Consider the following 19,032-nt stretch of genomic DNA (forward strand, 5'->3'; position numbering starts at 1 on the left):
AGCTCAGTTGTGTGCTGAGTTCAGGGCTAAGACCGAACTCCCCAGGGAGCTGAAGAACTAAAGAAAAGATTTAAAGAGAAAGCCCAGGGGCCTGGTGCAGTAGCCTAGCTGCTAAAGTCCTTCCCTTGCATGTGCCGGGATCCCATATGAGTGTCGGTTTTAATCCCGGCAGCTCCACTTCCCATCCAGCTCCCTGCTTGTGGCCTGGGAAAGCAACAGAGGATGACCCAAAGCTATCTGCATGGGAAACCCGAGGCAGCTCCAGGCTCCTGGTTTCAGATTGGCACAGCTCTGGCCATTGCAGCTGCTTGGGAGTGAATCAGCAGATGGAAGATCTCTCTCTCCCTCTCTCTCTCTCTCTCTTTCTCTCTCTCTCCTCCTCCTCTATCTGACGTTCCAATAAAAATAAAATAAATCTTAAAAAAAAATAGAGAAAGTCTAGTCTCAGAGGCTAGCAAGAAGCAGAAGGAGAGGAGTACGATTCTGGAGTGACCAAGATATCCTAGATGGAGCCAAACAGGCCTTTAAATAAGAAAATGTCAAACAATGCTGGTATCGAATTCTGATGTGCAATTTAAATTTTAAAATATTTTTTATTTTAAATTTAGTTTTTTAAATTTGAAAGTAAAACAGAATTAAGAGAAGCAGTGGGAGAAGCAAGCAGATACTCCCCAAAGGGCCACCACAGCCAGGGTGGGGCCAGCCTGAAGCCAGGAGCCGGGAGCTCCATCCAGGTCAAACACATGGGTGGCGGGGACCCAGGCAGTTGGACCACCTTCTGCTACCTTCCCAGGTGCATCATCAGGGAGCTGGATCAAAAGTGGAGTTGCCAGGACTTGAACAGGTGTGTAGAGTGGATGCTGGCATTGCAGGCAGTGGTTTAACCAACTGTAACGCAATGCTGATGTGCATTTTTAAGAACAAGAAGGCAAACTCCTGGAAAATTAGAAGTAGCTCCAGATCAAGCAATGTTCAGAATTTCGAAAATAATTTCATCCTGTCAATTCTTGATGTTGGCTCATTCTTCATGCTGTGACATGAACTCCATTCGTGTTCTGATGCGAGATATGAAATAAGAGTGAAGACACAGTTCGCTCCTCTTTTTCCACTCCGGTCACTCACGCTGGCCCTGATGATTCACTCCTGCACCTCCAGCTTCCAACAAAACCAGGTTTGTAGCCTCAGCTCCATTTCTGCAGCCGAAGCAAAGCACAGCAAGCATATCCCATGGAGGGATGAGGGCACAAGGGCTGGCTGCAGAAGAAGAGCAGGATGCAGTGTGCGAAAGGGATGAGGCAGTGAGCGGCAACAAGGAGCATGCACAGGAGGGTGGGGGAAGACAGAGAGGAGGGTGCAAGAGGAGCAGAGAGGGCGAGGAGTGGAGAGCAGACTCCAGGTGTAAGTGCCTCCAGTACAGAGATCATAGAGAGGCAGGGACCGGTCACCGCTCAGTACTGACACTGCCCTTTGCGCCCCATCAGCCCAATGGCCATTTCCCAGGCCATTTGTCCCTGTATCTTTCTGGAACATTCAACAGCAGTTAAAATCCCAACATCCCTGTTTTGGTTTGCTTCAGTCCTGTCTCTTCTTCATTACCTACCTTGGACTTCTCATTTTCTACGTAGTCCTCAAAACTAGGTAACAAGAAAAAAAAAAAAGTTCTTCATTAACAGCTCCTGTTACATTCCTCTGGGAGGAAACTCTGCATTCGGACCCCTCCCAACATGTATTTACCTAACATGAAAGTCAGAGTTACAGATTGAGATGGAGGAGAAAGAGACAAAGAGAGGAGGCAGAGACAGAGACAAACAGAGATCTCTTATTCCCCAAATGAATGCAACCACTGGCGTTGGGCGAGTCTGAGACTGTACTCCCACGGGAGTACAGGGGCCCAAGGACTTGAGCCATCCTCTGCTGCTTCTTCAAGCCATAAGCAAGGAGCTGGATTGGGAAGTGGAACAGCCGGGACATGAACCGGCACCCATATGGGATGCCAGCACTGAAGCCAGAGGATAGGCTTGCTCTACCACCATGCCGGCTTCCCAAACCCAAATATCTAGCACTGACTTTTCCAGCCGACTTCTGTAAAACTTGCCCTTATGAGATGGATTTCCAGAGCTGTCTCATATGCACTTCAGATGCAGCATGTTGAAAGATTATCACTGGTTTCCCCCCACCCAGAGCCTGCTTCTCCTCTGGCCCTCTCAAATCATTCAGTGTGGCACACAAGTCTATCAGTTAGCCACTCTGTCTCTGGACAGCTTCTCATCCCACACCTCATCCTCTAAGCCTCCACCTATACTGTTTTCTCTGGGTGAGGCCCACGGCCCACCACCTCTCTGCTACTAACTAACAAGTCCTATGTTAGGACACAGTTCTGGCTAATCTTGTGATATTTGTCCTTAAAGCAGAAGGAGGAGCAACTTCTCTCTACTCCTTTTTCTAAGCTGCACAAGTATTCTACCAGCTCATTTACCATCCAGGGGTGAAAGTGCCCATTTGTACTTGCTTTTTCTCAGAAGGACAGCAGAAGCTCCTTAAAGTTCAAGAACGGCAACTTACCCACCTGAGGCCCTCCTGTCAGCTCCCAGAGGGCCTGCCACACCCCAAGCACCCCAATATATATTTACTGAATTCCTTAGGAAAAGCCATGAGGGAGTATATGATCCCATTCTATTGATTTGACTTCACTGAAAAAAAGTGGGAAGGCACAAGACCAGTCACAGTAACTCATCTTTTATTGACAATTCCAACAGAGGTTTTGCACACTTCATAACTTGGGAGTTACTCCATATAAATCAGCTCACATTATTCACTTGAGGACCTTAAGCTTACTTGCCTAAGGGTTACAAAATCATCTCTTGGTGTCAGCAAGTGGGAATGTAAAAGTTTTTGCAATCAGAAAAAAAGTCTTACCAGGGCTTCAATCTTTCTCAGCTCTATTCGCTTTCCTGCAGCCGCTGACCTGTCCACTCAACCCTCCTCACATACATTTCCTTCTTTCTTTCCCTTGTTTCTGCCTCACTCTCCAACAACCCTGCCTTAAAAACCCTGCTGTTCTGGATTTTAATTCTTAGGGTTAAAGTCACTAAACCAGAAACAATTTGATAAGAAACACTTCATTCTGAAATAATCATTTAGACCCCAAGCAAATGCTGCTTCAGGGAAACACCCAAATTTTGAAAGAGCCTTCTCGAGGGATGCACGCACTGGTCCCTGCTGTGTCATGTCACTAGGATGCAGAGGTTTCCGATTGCAACTGCCCTCTAACAACCCTGCTTCATACAGACTCAGTAAGGTGTTTGGCTATCTTGCTATTAAGCTACTAAGACTGCCCAAAAGTAAACTTAAAAAAAAAATCAACCTTCCCCCTCAAATGTCTGTCATATACTTCTTTTAGGGCTCCTCTGCCCCCGTGATAGCAGATCCGAGATCTGAGGAGTGCACACCTCCATGCCTGTGACCAGCTGGGGAGGGACCGTGAGCCGTCCCTTCTCACAGCCAGGGTCTTCCCAAGCACATGACACAAGTAACAGGATCAGCCCTCCCTATCTTACAAAAGTTGCTTAGCTCCAAGTTAGCAAACGTAAAAACCATGATTAATTTGATAACATGGAATGTTATGATGATGATAATAAAATCTACCCTGTGACAGGAAAAATAAATCAAACTTTCTAAGTTCCCTGGGAGCCCAGACATGGGCCTATCCCATACCACCGGGACCAAAATCACCCCCTTTAACCCCCGTAATCCAGAATCTTCCCTTAACCAATCGTACCAACCTGTGCCACTGGGAAAATAATTTCCCTGTTTTAAGACAGTTCAGTGAACATGTGTGTGTGCTGAGGTACATGGTGTGTGTGATTGATGCACAAACAGAAATATATTGCAATTTGTGAATTGCTAACTGTGTCTGGCTTTCCTGTGTTGAAATATCAGATATAAGGTTAAAAAAAGCACAAATACTAGAGGACATTTTATTTATACAATTTGATTCCAATCTTAGGACAATTACAGCATCTCCTAAACATCACAAAATAAACAAAATAATCCACAGAAAACACAATTAACAATTTTTGTTAGTCATACGTGGCAACTGCATACACACAGGGCTGGTGAAAATAATATCCATTTGAAAAAAGGGAAAGAAATAAGCTAATTTATTGATACATTTGTTGGGGGAAAAAGTATCAGCTAACTCTAGGAAACAGTAATTAGTCAAGTCACTTTACTCGGCTTTACTCACTATTCACCTACAGGCATTCCTTAAGGACAACACGAGACGGTCAGAACACCATGCAGGACCACTCCAAACACTACAATTGGTGCATTCCACTAATTCGACTTATATGCTTGGAAGAGAATACAAGATACATAAAGGAATGGGAATTTCGGAGCTGGAGCTGAGTCCAGTTGCTGGTTCTGCAGGAACCACTCTGTGGGCCCTCGGGCCACTTCGTCCCTTTGAGCTTCGATGGCAATGCCACGGTGTCTGCTTGCTCTCAGGAGAACGCTACACTCCCCGAGATGAACACACTACACAGAAATCCATCCTTGATGGGCTAGGGGGATGCAGCACGCAGCACGTGGTCAGGTTCACAGTTGTGGCTTATTCCAGTGAAAGGATACAATGCAAAATCAGCAAACACAAAAGGCGCAAGGGGGCAAAGTCCAGCGTAAACCAAGGCCAAGCAAGGCGCAGCGGCTAGAAGTAGGGGAGCCATCGAGGTTCAGTCATTTCAAAGGACTGCAGGCAAAAACTGGAGTTCAGAACTGCCAAGTTTCCTGAAAGAAGGGAGTGGCAGAGATGTAACCCTAAGACTTGACGGTGTTCCCCTAGAGGCAGGAGGTTAAAATAAAATGCAAAGCAGATAGCAGCAAAAACAAACAAAACAAAATAAACAAATGAGCAACATAGGTTGGGAAATGTTGTGGAGTTGTGGCCAGGGAGAACCCTGGCCCTTTCATGGTGATCCCTGAAAGGCAACAATTCAGAAACCCAAGGAGGGTCAACCAAACAGTTAACAAGTTTTCACCCATTTTGCCATCCCACCTGAAGTCGGCCAGGGGCTCTCTGAATCGAGGTGCTCTGCTCTGCTCTAATGGCCCACCAGAAGACGGGAGTAGGAGTATTGACGGGAGTGTAGTCAATACACAAGCCCTGCATTTGAACAGTATTACCAGTCACATCCACAAACAAAAACAGACAGAAAGTTCACCCAACAAGTGGTACCGTATGAGATTTGTCAGATATGAACCCCACAATACTGTGAAATTGATGACAAGAGCAAGAATTTACCATACAGTTTCTATAATACAACCAGACAGAATGGGAGGACTGAACAAATAAATGAAATTAACAAGTACAAAAGAGATTTCAGAGAAGTAAGAAAGCTGAACATTTCCAGACAAAAGCAAAGAAAGCAAGAAAGGATAGAAAACTTAAAAAAAAAAGTATCCATACCAATTAAACCTTCAAAAAGGCAAAAATGTGGCAGGAGCAACACTAGAAGAGCCAATGGCTTGGGATTTCTAAAAACAATGTAAGACTGGACTACAAATCCCAGCTACGTAGGACAAATATAAAGAAAATCAGCTGTCAGTACTCACAGCAAAATTACTATCAAAAAAGAAAAGCAGGCAAAGGAAAAACTTCCAGAAGATTCCTCACCTTCAAAAGAGCAAAAAAAAAAAAAAAAAAGGGAAGAAGGACAAATTGCCAAGTTCTCAACAAAAACAGTGGGCGTCTAAACACACTGAAATGACATTAATGTATCCTAAGATCCTAGCATTATCTGGGTAACTTTTAGTGTAAGAAACCAAGGATTCATATTGTCATCTCTAGGCTAGCAACACAAGAAAATGGAAGAAGTTTAAAGAGACACAAACATGAAGAAACAATAAAATAATTAATTTGAAAGAAGGAAAGGTGAAAGAACAGACCACACAGTGAGACCAACAGAAAGCAGCGTCCCAGAGAAGCTCAACTGCACAAGTAATTCATTAAATGGAAAAGGAATAAATACTCCAGTTAAAAGACAAAATTAACTATGAATTATCAAATACATAATTACACACTGCACAGAAGGTTCATGTATTAAAGTACAAGGACAAAGAAAAACAGAGTAAGAGGAAGGAAAAAGATAGGTTATATAATCCCAAACCAAATGAAAGGTAGGGTAGCTACGGTTAAAACAAAACCAAAGAGGAAAAGATAGTCCGTGATGATAAAGGAACCAATCCACCAGGCTGGTGTAGCAATTCGAATGTTCTACACATCCATGGTGTGACCTCAAACTACACTGCGTAGCGTGGACACAGTCACAATCACAGAGCGAAACTCCTCTGAGACATGGCTGCAGCTAGAGATGGATGAGCTCTTAAGAGAAGAGTAGAACTCAGAGAACCGTGTAGGAACTCAACGGAAGCAAAAACAGGAGGGGACTTTAAAGGACTTGGGCAATAGAGATGGCAGAAAATGAAGAGCACTCTCAAAATAAAATAGGCACAGTGTCAGATGCAGTAGGGAAAACTTATCAAAAATTACCAAAAATCATCCTGTGGATGCTGACACCCAGAAAAGAGTCCTTCAAATGACACAGTGAGGGCAGCCAATGGTGCTGCAGTGGGCAGAGGAAGATACGCAGAGTCCTGCACGGGCACTGGGGCTGACTGTGCCAGCGTGTGGAGCAGGAAAAAAAAAATCAAACCGGAAAGCCAGCAACAACATGAGAAGTGGAATGACAAATCAGAAAATACGATTCTATCAGGAATATACGGCCACCGCCCTCAGCAATAAGAGACAGCATTTACGAAACACACCTGTATGTGTGTTCCACTCTGCGGCGGGCTACTTCAGATGCTGAAGTTAAGAACGACTTCACTCTCCTGAGAGGCTTACTGCCAGCATACACAATGCCCATGTTCTTGGCACAGCCAGGTCCCAGAGACTAGTGTGGTTACTAACTGGATCTCTCTCAGATCTCAGTTCTAATGGTCACTGACAGCTCTTATGCTAAGCTTCATAACTTTCACTATTATTTTAAGCTCCTTTGTATTTGTGCAAACAGTGACATTTCATCTACATAGCACAAACACAAATGCTTCACATTTACTTACAACAACAATGATTTTCAGTAGCTGAGAAACTGAGAAGCCATGTTTAACTATAAAGCATGATTTATCTACCCAGAAATTATTCCAATAGCAATGAAAGTTGTAAGCATCTTCTCACCTATCAGCAACAAATGGCTTCCAGAAACGCAAAAGTGACTCATCTATGAGTATCACAGCCACTAGAACAGATTTTTTCTTCCTAACACCAGCTGAAGTGGCTAACTCTACATGTAAACAAACCATGTTAATAACAGTAAGCTTTACTACACAGCTTGGTATTAGAGATTACTGTTAAAATTTGGCCATGGGGATGGTTGCTGAGGTACGGTGCTTGGAATGCGTGCATCTTAAGTCAGAGGTGCCTGGGGTGGAGTCTGACCCCTCCATGTTTCCAATCCAGCTTTCTTAGCCTATCCCAGGAAGCAGCAGAAGACAGCTCAAGCGTCTGGGCTGGTGGTGGCGGGGGGAGTAACGAAAGCTTGTTCAGAACTAAGTTCCACTGAGCTCCCCAAAATCCCACTACTGGGCTTACGCTGTCCCAGCTGTATTTCTAAACTTCAAAAATCACCCACTAAAGAATATTTCTAGACAGCTATTTTTTCTAATTTCTTCCTTGATTAACTACAACTAAGAATTAATTTAAAAGGTAACATTTACATCTGAGTAAGAGCTGGCTAAAGACAGAATGGATCGGCTAGAAGGCAGCTGAGGAAGAACGTCCAGGAGAAAGCACGAGACCCGGAAAGAAATTTACTCGCAAGAGATTATTAACACAGAGTCTACGGAAAGATCTACCTCAAATATAAAGTGAAATCCCAGAAGGAGAGAGAATGGGGCAGAAACACCATCTGAAGAGAAAATGACTTAGCAGTTTCCCAATATCGACAGACATGACAATATAAATACAAACAGGAAGAAAGACGATCCCATCCGTGTCAAGCTTGGTATCAAAGATGCAGCAAATTCAAGACAGCTCCTTCTTCCAAGGCACAAGGTCTACTGGCTCCCTGGACAGCTCAGCAGTGTAGAAAAGACAACGGATCCACATCTCCCTCGGTTAGAGAAAGAAGATGCCATCTGGCTTCTATCTCCAGCAAAATAGCCCTCAAAAAAGAAGAAAAAGAAGGCTGAAGCATGAATGTTCTTCGAGAAGAAGAAAAATGACTTCAGACAAAATGCAAAATGTAGGAAGTAACAGTGAGAGAAAGAGAGAGAATGTATGGTGAGCTCTCGTGCACGCACAGGATGCCCGTCATGTCCAAAGGACGCGTGTGAAGAGGGGCTACCTGCACTGAACACGGCTGAGAAGTCTGCACTGTCCCAAAGGAGACACAAGTGCACGAAGAGGCGGACACACTGAGAATTAGGAAGTCGAGTCAGAAGAAGGCAAGATAGGATACCCTTACTTGCAACGACCTATCAGTCAATCTAATACATTCCAGATCAAGAAGCAATCTGAAGTAGGTCCTGAAGGCATACACAGTGCCCCAGAGGTGGAAGCTAAACCCAGATTAGTGAAATTATTAAGTCTGAATGGATAGGAGAGTCACAGCCAAAAACCTTTTGAACTTAGTAATTCTGTGATTCTCCTAGTCATTAAAAAGCGGGCAAAAGATTACTAGTATGCTAATGGAGGGCTGGTGTCACGATACCAAAAAATGACACAGACTTGAACTGGAGCCCTCCGAAGACCAGGCTGAAAGCACTGTAACCCCAGAGACTTGAAAGGGCAAGAGACTCCACATGAGTCAATGACCTGCAGAGGCTCACAAGAACTCACTGACACAGTAAGATTACACAGCGAAATTCACAAGCAACTTTAGGGTCCTCAAAGAAAGGGCAACAGCCATAAAATAAAGAAGAAAATACAAAGCAAAAACACACATAAAAATTTAAGATGTGAAATCAAAATCTCCCTTGAGAAAGTCTATGGAAGGGAAAAAACTGGATACTGAATTGCAAAAAATGCTATGGAAGACTCTAAGCACCAATGCTGCGGCACAGCGCATTAAGAGAATGACTACAACCCCACCCTATGGAGTTATCAGTTCACATCCCAGATGTCCCACTTTTGAGCCAACTGCTAACGACCTGGAAAATGGCACAGGTACATGGGCTCCCATCACCCATGTAGGAGACCCAGACAAAGCTCCTGGCGCCCAGGGCTGTTGCGGCCATTTGGGGAGTAAACTGGCAGATCTCTCTCTTTCTCTCCCTGATCTGCCTACTCAAGCAGCAGGATCCCTGACAGGCAGACAGGGCACCCAGCTCCTGACTTCAGCCTGATCCAGCCCTGGCTGCTGAGGCTCTTGGGGAATGAATCGGTGGATGGAAGTTCTCTCTGTGTCTCTCTTTCTGCCTTTGAAATGAATAAAAATAATCTGAACACACACACACCAGACTTAGAAGCAACAAGCATAAACCAATGATTCCATCTATACTTCTGAAGCAGGCTGGGATTCCTTTCAGTCTATAGCAGAATTCCCCTCATTCCCCTTCGTTAATTCATCCATATTATTTGGAAACCACATAAACAAAACGCCAATACAAATCTACTCTCTTTCTCTCTGACTTCCAAACAAATAAATAAATAAATCTTAAACATGGGGGGAGGGTTTTTTTGGTGCAGTGGGTTAAGCCTCTGCCTGCCATGTCAGCATTCCATATGAGCACTGGCTTGAGTCCTGACAACTCCACTTCTAAACCAGCTCCCTGCTAAGGACCCTGGGAAGGCAGCAGAAGGCACTCCCAAGTACTTGAGCCCGCGTACTCACTTGGGAGACCTGAGTTCCACGCTCTTGGATTTGACCTAGACCAGGCCTGTCCTGTCTCTGACTGTTGCCGTCATTTGGAATATGAACCAGTGGATGGAAGCTCTCTGTCTCTCTCTCTCTGTCATTTTGCCTTTAAATTAATAAAAAATTGTAAAGATAAAACAAGTACACATTTACTACATCTTCTGTAAAACCCACTCTTTAGCATAGAACCAAATGCTGGCTTCCTGGATTCTTCAATCTTAGCTGTTCTAAGCCCCCAATAAGCCTTTCCGCCTCACCTCAATTAGTCTATTTCCCATTGCTGACTCTGTTTACCCCATGTTCAGCTGCTATTTCTTTGCCAGCCCTTATTGCTTAGGTGGTAGCCTAAAGAAAATGTTCAGAAAATTCCAGGCCAATCTTCAAGTCTTCACCCAGGAACTCAATTTTTGTCTGTGATTTTTAACCATCTTCTTGCATAGCCACAACTGTTCCTCTGCACAGAGGCGAGCTGGGCTCCTTCCCTGACACCGTCAGCTCGCTCAGGGCATGGAGCTTCTGCACCTGTGTACCACTCCTCTGGTTCTCACGGGGTCTCGACATTCTGCCTCCATCAGAATGTAGTAACCAGTAGAAGCCAGGACCCATGAAGAGGAGACAATCATTATGTGACCAGAAAAAGCTCCCCCCTTTGAGGGTGTTGGAGTTTGTACTGGGTGAGAAAGACACATGGAGTTGAGAGACCCATTACTCACAGGCAGGGTGACCAAACAAGTAAAAATAATCATGGGAATGACAACCAGGATTCTCACCGCTTCAGAAGGAGCTAGACATTTGAAAAGTAGCCTGAACGTTTAGTTATAGAAGTGGAATGAAAGATATCGCTAGGAACTCATGATTTTTCAGTTTAGGTCTATGCTGTGTGTGTAAATATTTACTGAGTGGACTTGGGAGCAGGGATTCCACGAAGACAACACAACGAGTCCCTAGGCTGACACAGCAGTACTAAGCTACAACAACAGCAATCAGAGAACCTTGACGAGATGGCGGATTCCAATCCTAGGATAACATTACGGACCAGGATGAGTCAGGAAAGGCTTCTGTGTCATAGGGAATGTTGGGAGAATGATGGGAGTACGCCAGAAACTCAGAGAATCTATTCAAAGGGAGCCAAAGCTGTGCAACCCTGAGTTTCAATATAAATAATTGTAACTGGAAAACACTCATGGGATTAAAACTGTTAGGTCATAAGCCAATACATGTAAATTTTAAAATGAATACAATGAACATTTCTTAAGAACTCAAACATGGGCACTGCTTCGAAATATGCACCTATAAAAACGCTTAGTGACAAAATGGTGAAGGGTAATTCTGCAGCAGAAAAACTTGACAGCGCCTTAGCTGAGAGTTCAAGAAACAACTCGAGGAAAGGAGCACGGTACATCTGAACAACACTACAGGATGCAGTGAGAAGAACAGAGCCCGTGGCCTTCCTGCTAGAGTGGCGGAACTTCAGACACAACACTCAGGAAAGGCAGGCAGGCACAGCCTGAGGACTTAGGACCTGAAAAGCATCACAACACAAAACTCAAGGAAAAGCTGGGAGATAAACAGAAAATTCACTTGAGATCCAGAAACAAGAATGGCAGCATGGAGGAAGCAGTGACTGTTAACCTAAAGACAAGGAGCAGGAGGTAATTTAAGGGCAAGAGTCTTTCCATTTCTAACTGGCTCTCATTCAGATTATATTTTTATATGTATTCTCTGATGAGAAGTAGAAATTCTTAACCCTCTCTGTGCCAGTCATCTTCAAGGGTCTAATGATGTATATGCATTCCTCACAATAGTAATATATATATAAAACAAGTGCAATTATAAAGGAAAACAATTACACTGGAACACAATTACCAGAATATGAAAAACTGTATAGATGATTTCTTTAAAATATGTGCTTTTGAATATATATATATGTTGTGTGTGTGCATATACACACACACACACATATATATATATACATTCCTTTAAAGAGTAAGACCAATGGAGGGTCTAAATATAACCATAACTATGAAGCGTTACTAAGCTTAAATGATATTTCAGGTTATCTGAGGAAAATGTAATATGCAGACTACTCATTAAGATTACATAAATTAGAGGAGACTTGCACATATTCACTAAAAGTGCCAATCTTCCTGTTCCCTTCCATTATTTACAGCAGGCACACTGAAGAACACAGAACGCAGGTGACCAATGTCTGAGCTGTCGCATGTGTAAGTACTGAGGTTCCAACGAATATTTTAGCTACATTTAAAGCTTCAATATATAACAGTGATAGCTATTAAAATACATGCCAACAGATTAACAAAGCTGATGATAAGTTAACATCTAACAACAAAAAGATTCAAGTTTCTTTCAAATAGAACTATCCTTTATCTATATATACCAAAATAGACAAATCTAAGCTCTGGCACTATGATTAGAATTGTGATACTGAGCTCATAACTAAACAAAACTTACATCTTTTGAATTTGAAAAGGATCAGCTATTAAGAAGAGCAGCTGACAGAAACAGATTTTCAAAGGGATGTTAAATTAATTGTTTCTAATATGTAGAATCAGAAAGTTCCTGGACAGACATATGTGTGTATACAGCAACAAAAGAAAAGTTTCTTTTGATAAATGAATTTTCAGTCTAAGCCTATTCTTTAGATTCCCCAGGAGCAACAGTTCTTCCCTTGCAGACTTTGAGTTAAAAGTAAGCTAATCAGAGTACCACAAATAGTTTCAAAATATGCCCATTAAACTCTCATCTAAAATACTAAGAGAATCAAGAACATTGTCACAGTTTGGGACAAATATGAATAAAACTGAACATACTCATGGCAGTTAAAATTTCTATATCTTAATAAATAAATCTTAAAAAAAATCTGTCTCTTTCCAAAATTCAATGTTGAAATAGCTTAAAAGTATATTACTATATGCTAAATGCAAAAAAAGAAATGAGTCCTACCTAGTTACTTTACTGGATTCAATTAAGTCATTTTCAAAGTCGAGCAGGCTGGAAGGCAGATTGTATTCCAAAGGGGATGTCAATCTTTTCAAACGCAACAGACCAACACAAAATTTTGCTCCCATCTCTTCCAATTCTCGAGTGCCAATCTGTAAGCCCTAGGAATAAAGAAACGTTACATATGTACTTAGTCTGGGACAGATGTTTGATGTGACTTGGCTGTAAAGATACTGCTTGGAATGCCTCCATCCCACGGCAGGGAGCTGGGGTTGTAGTTCCAGCTCCACTCTGGCATCCTGACATGTGCATCGTGTGGAGGCAGCAGCTGACGGCTGAGGGCTGACTTGGTAGTGCGGCTAGTAAAGCCTTGGCCTGTGACACCAGCATCCCTATGGGCACTGGTTTGAGTTATGTTTGTTCCACTTCTCATCCATTTCCCTGTTAGTAAGCCTAGGAAAGCAGTAGAAGACGACCTGAGCATGTGTTTCAAATAACTAAAGTAAATCTTTAAAGAAAATTTAAAAGAGAAAGTTTGCTAGTCTCTGGTTGCATTGCATTAAAATTAGACACAAGGAATCTGTACTTAATGAAATTTAAAAGTTGGTACTTTTTAGTTGTATGGAATTAGGACTTGACGAGGCTCATGTCTCCTACGCAGTTATTCTGGGATACAGAGAAACCATCTGTTTTATAAGGCACTGCTAAAATGTCTATTGTCATTCACTATTTCCATCAACGCACTGCAAAGGAAACAAAATAGGTCAACATTTTGTGCTGTTCATCTTGCAGTCAATGTGTTAAATTATATTTAATAAGATCTTGGTGACACTTCTTCTGAACTGCTACTATGGTCACCAATGTTGAACCATTATGGCATTAAATTAAGGCTCCACTATGTATTCCTCAATATATCTTACAGGACACTTTTACTGTGTGGTAGAAGAAACTGGTCAGTTAAAAAAAATAAAGACAACTGTCAAAAATGGAATCAAATCAATCTCCACCACTGAGGTACTAATAGGCATCTATGATCCATCTCATTTAATGTCCACTTAAAATTCTATGATTTTACCTTTGTCTCTCCCTTTTTAACCACCAGTTTCTGAATGAGCAATATAAAGTTTACCAAAAGTTGATTGTCACCATAGAAAAGCATCAGCATAAAACTGCAAACTAAGATATTGTTTATTGTTTATTTTGCAGATGAAAACCAACTGGTAACCCAAGTGGAATTCTCACACCAACAAAAAGCTGTACTTGGGGATGAGGGCAGACAGGTATCACAGAACAGCTCCTTGGTGTCTAGACTACGGAGTCTCTATGGCACGTGGTAATTGAAGAAAATGAACTGTCAAAGCCATTACTCAGGTGGGTAGAGGTGGGGACAGCCCTGAGTAGGGGCTGTGGGGACCCAGCTGTGGTGGCTGCGCTCACTGCAGGGCTGATGAGAAACTACTGAAGTTCCTGTAGAAGCAAAGTAGAATTTCATAAGAACACAATGAATGGAGAGGAGAAAACCCGCGATGGCTGTGAAGACCCTGATGCCGTGTATGACAAGTTGGTATCTTCTGATTGTCATGAATCTATTGTAAACAGAGAACATGAACTAACATCAGGAACAATTAAAGCCATGTTGAGTGGCCCAGGTCAGTTTGCCAAAAACGAAACCAATAAGGTCAATTTTAGAGCGATTCCTTTCCATGTGCCATCAAAAGTGCTGGCGCAATAGCATAGTGGTTAAAGTCTTTGCCTTGCACATGCCAGGATCCCATGTAGTCGCCAGTTCTAATCCCAGCAGCCCTGCTTCCCACGAAGCCCCCTGCTTGTGGCCTGGGAAATCAGTGGAGGACGGCACAAAGATTTAGGACCCTGCACCCACACGGGAAACCCAGAAGAGGCTCCTGGCTTTGCATTGGCTCAGCTCCAGCCGTTGCAGCCACTTGCGGTGTGAGCCATCGGAAGGAAGATCTTCCTCTCTGTCACTCCTCCTCTCTGTATACCCGCCTTTCCAATAAAAATAAATAAATCTTTAAAAACAAAAAGTATGCATGTAATTTACCTACAAGGTTTGCTGCACTAACAACTCCACTGAGATTCATGAATTCCCAGTTGCACCTGGAATTGATTTGAAACTGCTGATGGCCGCAAACTTCCTAGATTATTAAGTAAAATAAATTATAATAAACTGTTAACTTTTTCGGTTAAAAACAAGTCATTACTCACTGTACGTGATGCGCATGCTTTACAATCTGGCCCAAATATTCCAGAAAATACAACCCAGGTGACTTAATTGAAACACGCATGTGCTTCTTAATTTAAAAACTGTAGACAGGCCATGCCCGCTTCTCAATTAGTTCATAAAAAAGAAGCAATATTCACAGCCTAACATTCATGACATGAAAACATGGTTCAGGGTGAGGCAGAGTGCTCCCTATAGTATCATTAGGTTCATACAGCATATCAGCCAACAAGTTTAAAACTTGGCATGCATTGCGGGCGTGTCTGTGGACAGAGCATATGGAAATTCTGCACTTGCGCATTCCATTTTGCTCTGAACCTGTAACTGCTCGGAAAAGAAAGGTTAATCATTTTCAATAGTATGTGTCATCATCAAAGCCTTGACTTGCACACATTAAGAAGAACCTGACTTGGTAAGACACACTTCTTCTCCACACGTTCTAGACCAATGTGCCTTCTATTAAGTAAATCATATGAGAGAGAAAGGAGTATTTATCAGTCACGTGTCCTATTTTTAAAGGTTTATACATTTACATGTTAAAAACAAACTCCAGAAAACATTTTTAGCAGTTTATGTTTCATAACATACTTTAGCTTTCTTAAACACTTTTTCAATGCCCAAATTTATTAAAACACATTTTAAAAAGCCAGTGAAAGGGTACCAGTGGGATCCACAGACAGCAACCACATCCTCCTCGTGGGAGTCACAGGTGACCTCTCCCTGGCTTCTTCCTGGCCTCTGCAGGGCCACTTCCTCCACAGGGATGTCTCCAGTCACTGTGGCCAGCCTCACGGCATACATCTCTCCACAGCCCCAGCCTGTCACCTGGGGGTTCCCCAGGAGTTCTAACACAGAAATGACACTCTAACGATTTTATCCCTGGCAAAAGTACTGCACCAGAAGCAGCAATGAGGAAATCGTACCAGGCCCCTCAAGACCATCGCTTCCTCACTGAGGCAAAATCACTAGAAGCTGGGGCTGTATGATATTTGGACAGCAAGCTGGAAGAGCAGCACACGGTCGTCAGTCCCAAATTCAGCCAAGAGTAACTCAGCAGAGGGTACTGAAATGTCAGCAAGTTCTCCTGTATGAGGCTCCAAAAATCTGAACATCTTCGCAAAATAGTACAATGTAATTACATTCCAATTTGCTGCAGACTGAAAAAGTCATTTTTAGGCTTTTAAAAATGTTTGACATGAACTATCATGTTTACATTCTAAATGCTAACCAGTTAGATACTGAACTCATTTCCAACACATGTCATGGCCATCTATTTATGTACTGTATGAGGAAAAGAATCATCTGGGGGCAAGCATTTGGCACAATGGTTAAAACAACATCTGGGATACACATATCTCATACCAGAGTGGTGGGGTTTGGGTCCCAGCTCTGCTCCCCATTCCGGCTTCCTGCTAATCTGCACCCTGGTAGGCAGTATGTCTCAATATTTGGGTCTCTGAGACCCACATGGGAGATATCAACTTAGTTTCTGGCTCCTGGTTTCAGCCTCAACCTCTTCTAGTTATCAGAAGCATTTAAGGAGTGAACCAGAGGATGGAAGATCACTGTCTCTTTTCATTAAATTAAACACAGATTTAAAAAAAATCATTACCAGAGGCCAGTGCTGTGGCATAGTTCATAAATCTGTCACTTGGGATGCCAGAATTCCATATGGGTACCAAGACCTGTCCCAACTGCTCCACTGCCAATCTAGCTCTCTGCTGACATGCCTAGGAGAGCAGTGGAGGATGGCCCAAGTGCTTGGGCTCCTGCACCCAGAAGAAGTTTCTGGCTCTTGGTTTCATTTTGGTCCTGTCCTGGCTATTGCAGCCATCTGGAGAGTGAACCAGCATATGGAAGATCTGTCTCTCCCTTCCTCCCTTTCTCTAACTGCACCTTTCAAATAAATAAAATTAAACAAATCATTATCAGATTCAGTACCTTTCTTCCATTAAAAGCAAGCAAAAAAAAAAAAAGCTGAATGAGTGAAATGATTAGTAAGACACCTGAAAATATTTCTGTGCCATGAGAAAAAAAATCAGGTTTGTTCACTATCTAAAGCACAACTCATTGCACAGTAAGTCCTCAATCTTTAAAATTAAAAATATTCAGTTATCTAACATTCTACTACTCTATATATCAAAAATAAAGTGCATTCTCTGGATGTCTCCATTAAAATTATAGAGATTGCAAGAAAATTATCTGAGTGAAAAATTTCAACAATGGATTTGCATTTCAAAGACATACACAAGGGGTCTGCAATGTGACACAGTGGGTTAAGCCACCTCTGGCAAAGACAGGTATCCCTTACGGGCACCAATTAGGGCTTTAGCTGCTTCAATCCCAAACCAGCTTCCAGCTAATGGCCTAGAAAAACCAGTGGAAGGATGCTTGGGACCCTGCCACAAACGTGGAAGATGTGGATGAAACTCCTGGCTCTTGGTTTCAGTTTGGCCTAGCAGCCATCTGGGGAATGAACCAGCGGATGAAAGATCTCACTGTGTCTCACTTTCTCTGTAACTGATTTTTCAAATAAAAGAAATAGTTTTAAAAAGACACATGTAAAATCTAAATATAACAAACCAGCTGCTTTATCAACAAGCAAATTGTGCTTAATTTTAATACATCATTTATACCCAACAAATTAAAATATTTATATTGCTAATGCCTCATTCAGTATAAATTACCTGTCTGTATTTAAATGTGCACTCCGATATATTTTCTTAAAACTTACAAATGTAAGTAGGCACAATAACGGAAATCTAAGCATTCCAAGCAAGCCCTTTAGAGAAGTAACTAAGAAAAAAAATCCTGCTCTTGAGATTCCAGGGGATTCAACTCCATTCGCATAATTTACTTGTAACTTAACAAAACAAAGGCATTTTTTACTACATACTTGAAAGCCACCGCAAGTTTATAGGACCACAGAGTCCCAGGATGCTTTACCTTGTACTTTCCCTGGTCACAGCCACACAAAGTGCTCTCCATTGTGTAACTTCTTTGTACTCCTATTTCTCTCCAAACCACAACACGCGCCGTGGATTCCTTAGATTTTTCCACTACGAAGCTACAGCTGCTCATGCAAAATGCCGGGGCAATATGGCTGAGTATCTTCGGCAGTGTCTGCAAAGAGCAGAAGTGATTAAAAAAAAAAAATCAGGAGTTCATTTTGATTTTAAAATGTCTACTTTTAAGCATTTTTTATGAAAATGTAGGGTTTGTAATAAATCTCCTTGCTAACATATCCCCTGCTAGGCAAATAGCAAAATGATCCTCTTGTAAATTTAGAATTTTCTGTTTTGCTACATAAATAGGAACCAGTCTGAACACACAATGGGAGGGAAGATCACACTGACAGTTAACGACCAAACACAGACCAAAATCATGTGAGCTCTGTTGATGACACTAAGTTAAGGTTAGGGCAAAGATGCTCTAGGTATTGCAAAATGACTATATAAAATTGTAATGGACTACATATATAATTCTTAAAATAAGCTAGAAGACAGGATTTTGATATTTCCACCAAAAAGAAACAATGAACATTTGAGGAGATAATTATGCCTATCCTGAAGTGAACCCTGTGCAATGGCTACATGTTTCTGAACGTCACTTGCTGCCTCCTAAGTGTCAATAATTTCTAAGTATTAGCTTAAAACGCTTTTAAATATGAAAACTTAATCATGAAAGAGACATTTCACACTTCAAATGTCAACCACTCTTCATTTATCAAAAACATTAAAGTCACAAACTATTCCCAATTTTTGTAACTTAAAATTATCCTTGGGACAGGTTTCATGGAGCAGGTTATCCCTCAGGAAGCCTGCTTCTGGGACTGGAGTGCTGCCGCAAGTCCCCACTGCTCTGTTTCTGCTCCAGCTTTCTGGAGTGTGGCAGGTGCTGATGGCACAGGAGCTC

At 42.2% G+C, this 19,032-nt stretch overlaps 1 protein-coding gene and 1 pseudogene across 6 annotated transcripts in view; one reads left to right on the plus strand and one right to left on the minus strand.

The window, feature by feature from the left end:
- Window positions 1-19,032, minus strand: part of LOC101518372 (ATP/GTP binding carboxypeptidase 1) — a 118,028-nt gene that overhangs the window by 2,106 nt on the left and 96,890 nt on the right. For 5 of the 6 annotated variants that reach the window (XM_058659857.1, XM_058659861.1, XM_058659858.1 and 2 more), the window contains 2 exons: window positions 18,064-18,240; window positions 12,879-13,036 (listed from right to left, as the gene is read on the minus strand). In XM_058659857.1, coding sequence (XP_058515840.1) covers window positions 12,879-13,036; window positions 18,064-18,240 — 335 coding nt within the window. Of the gene's footprint in view, window positions 1-3,963; window positions 4,786-12,878; window positions 13,037-18,063; window positions 18,241-19,032 lie in introns of those variants that run through there. The other variant, XM_058659859.1, reaches the window with a different exon arrangement.
- On the plus strand, window positions 14,377-15,043 carry LOC105941584 (elongin-C-like; annotated as a pseudogene).

This window comes from Ochotona princeps, unplaced genomic scaffold (assembly GCF_030435755.1).
Source record: "Ochotona princeps isolate mOchPri1 unplaced genomic scaffold, mOchPri1.hap1 HAP1_SCAFFOLD_221, whole genome shotgun sequence".
Classification (NCBI taxonomy): domain Eukaryota; kingdom Metazoa; phylum Chordata; class Mammalia; order Lagomorpha; family Ochotonidae; genus Ochotona; species Ochotona princeps.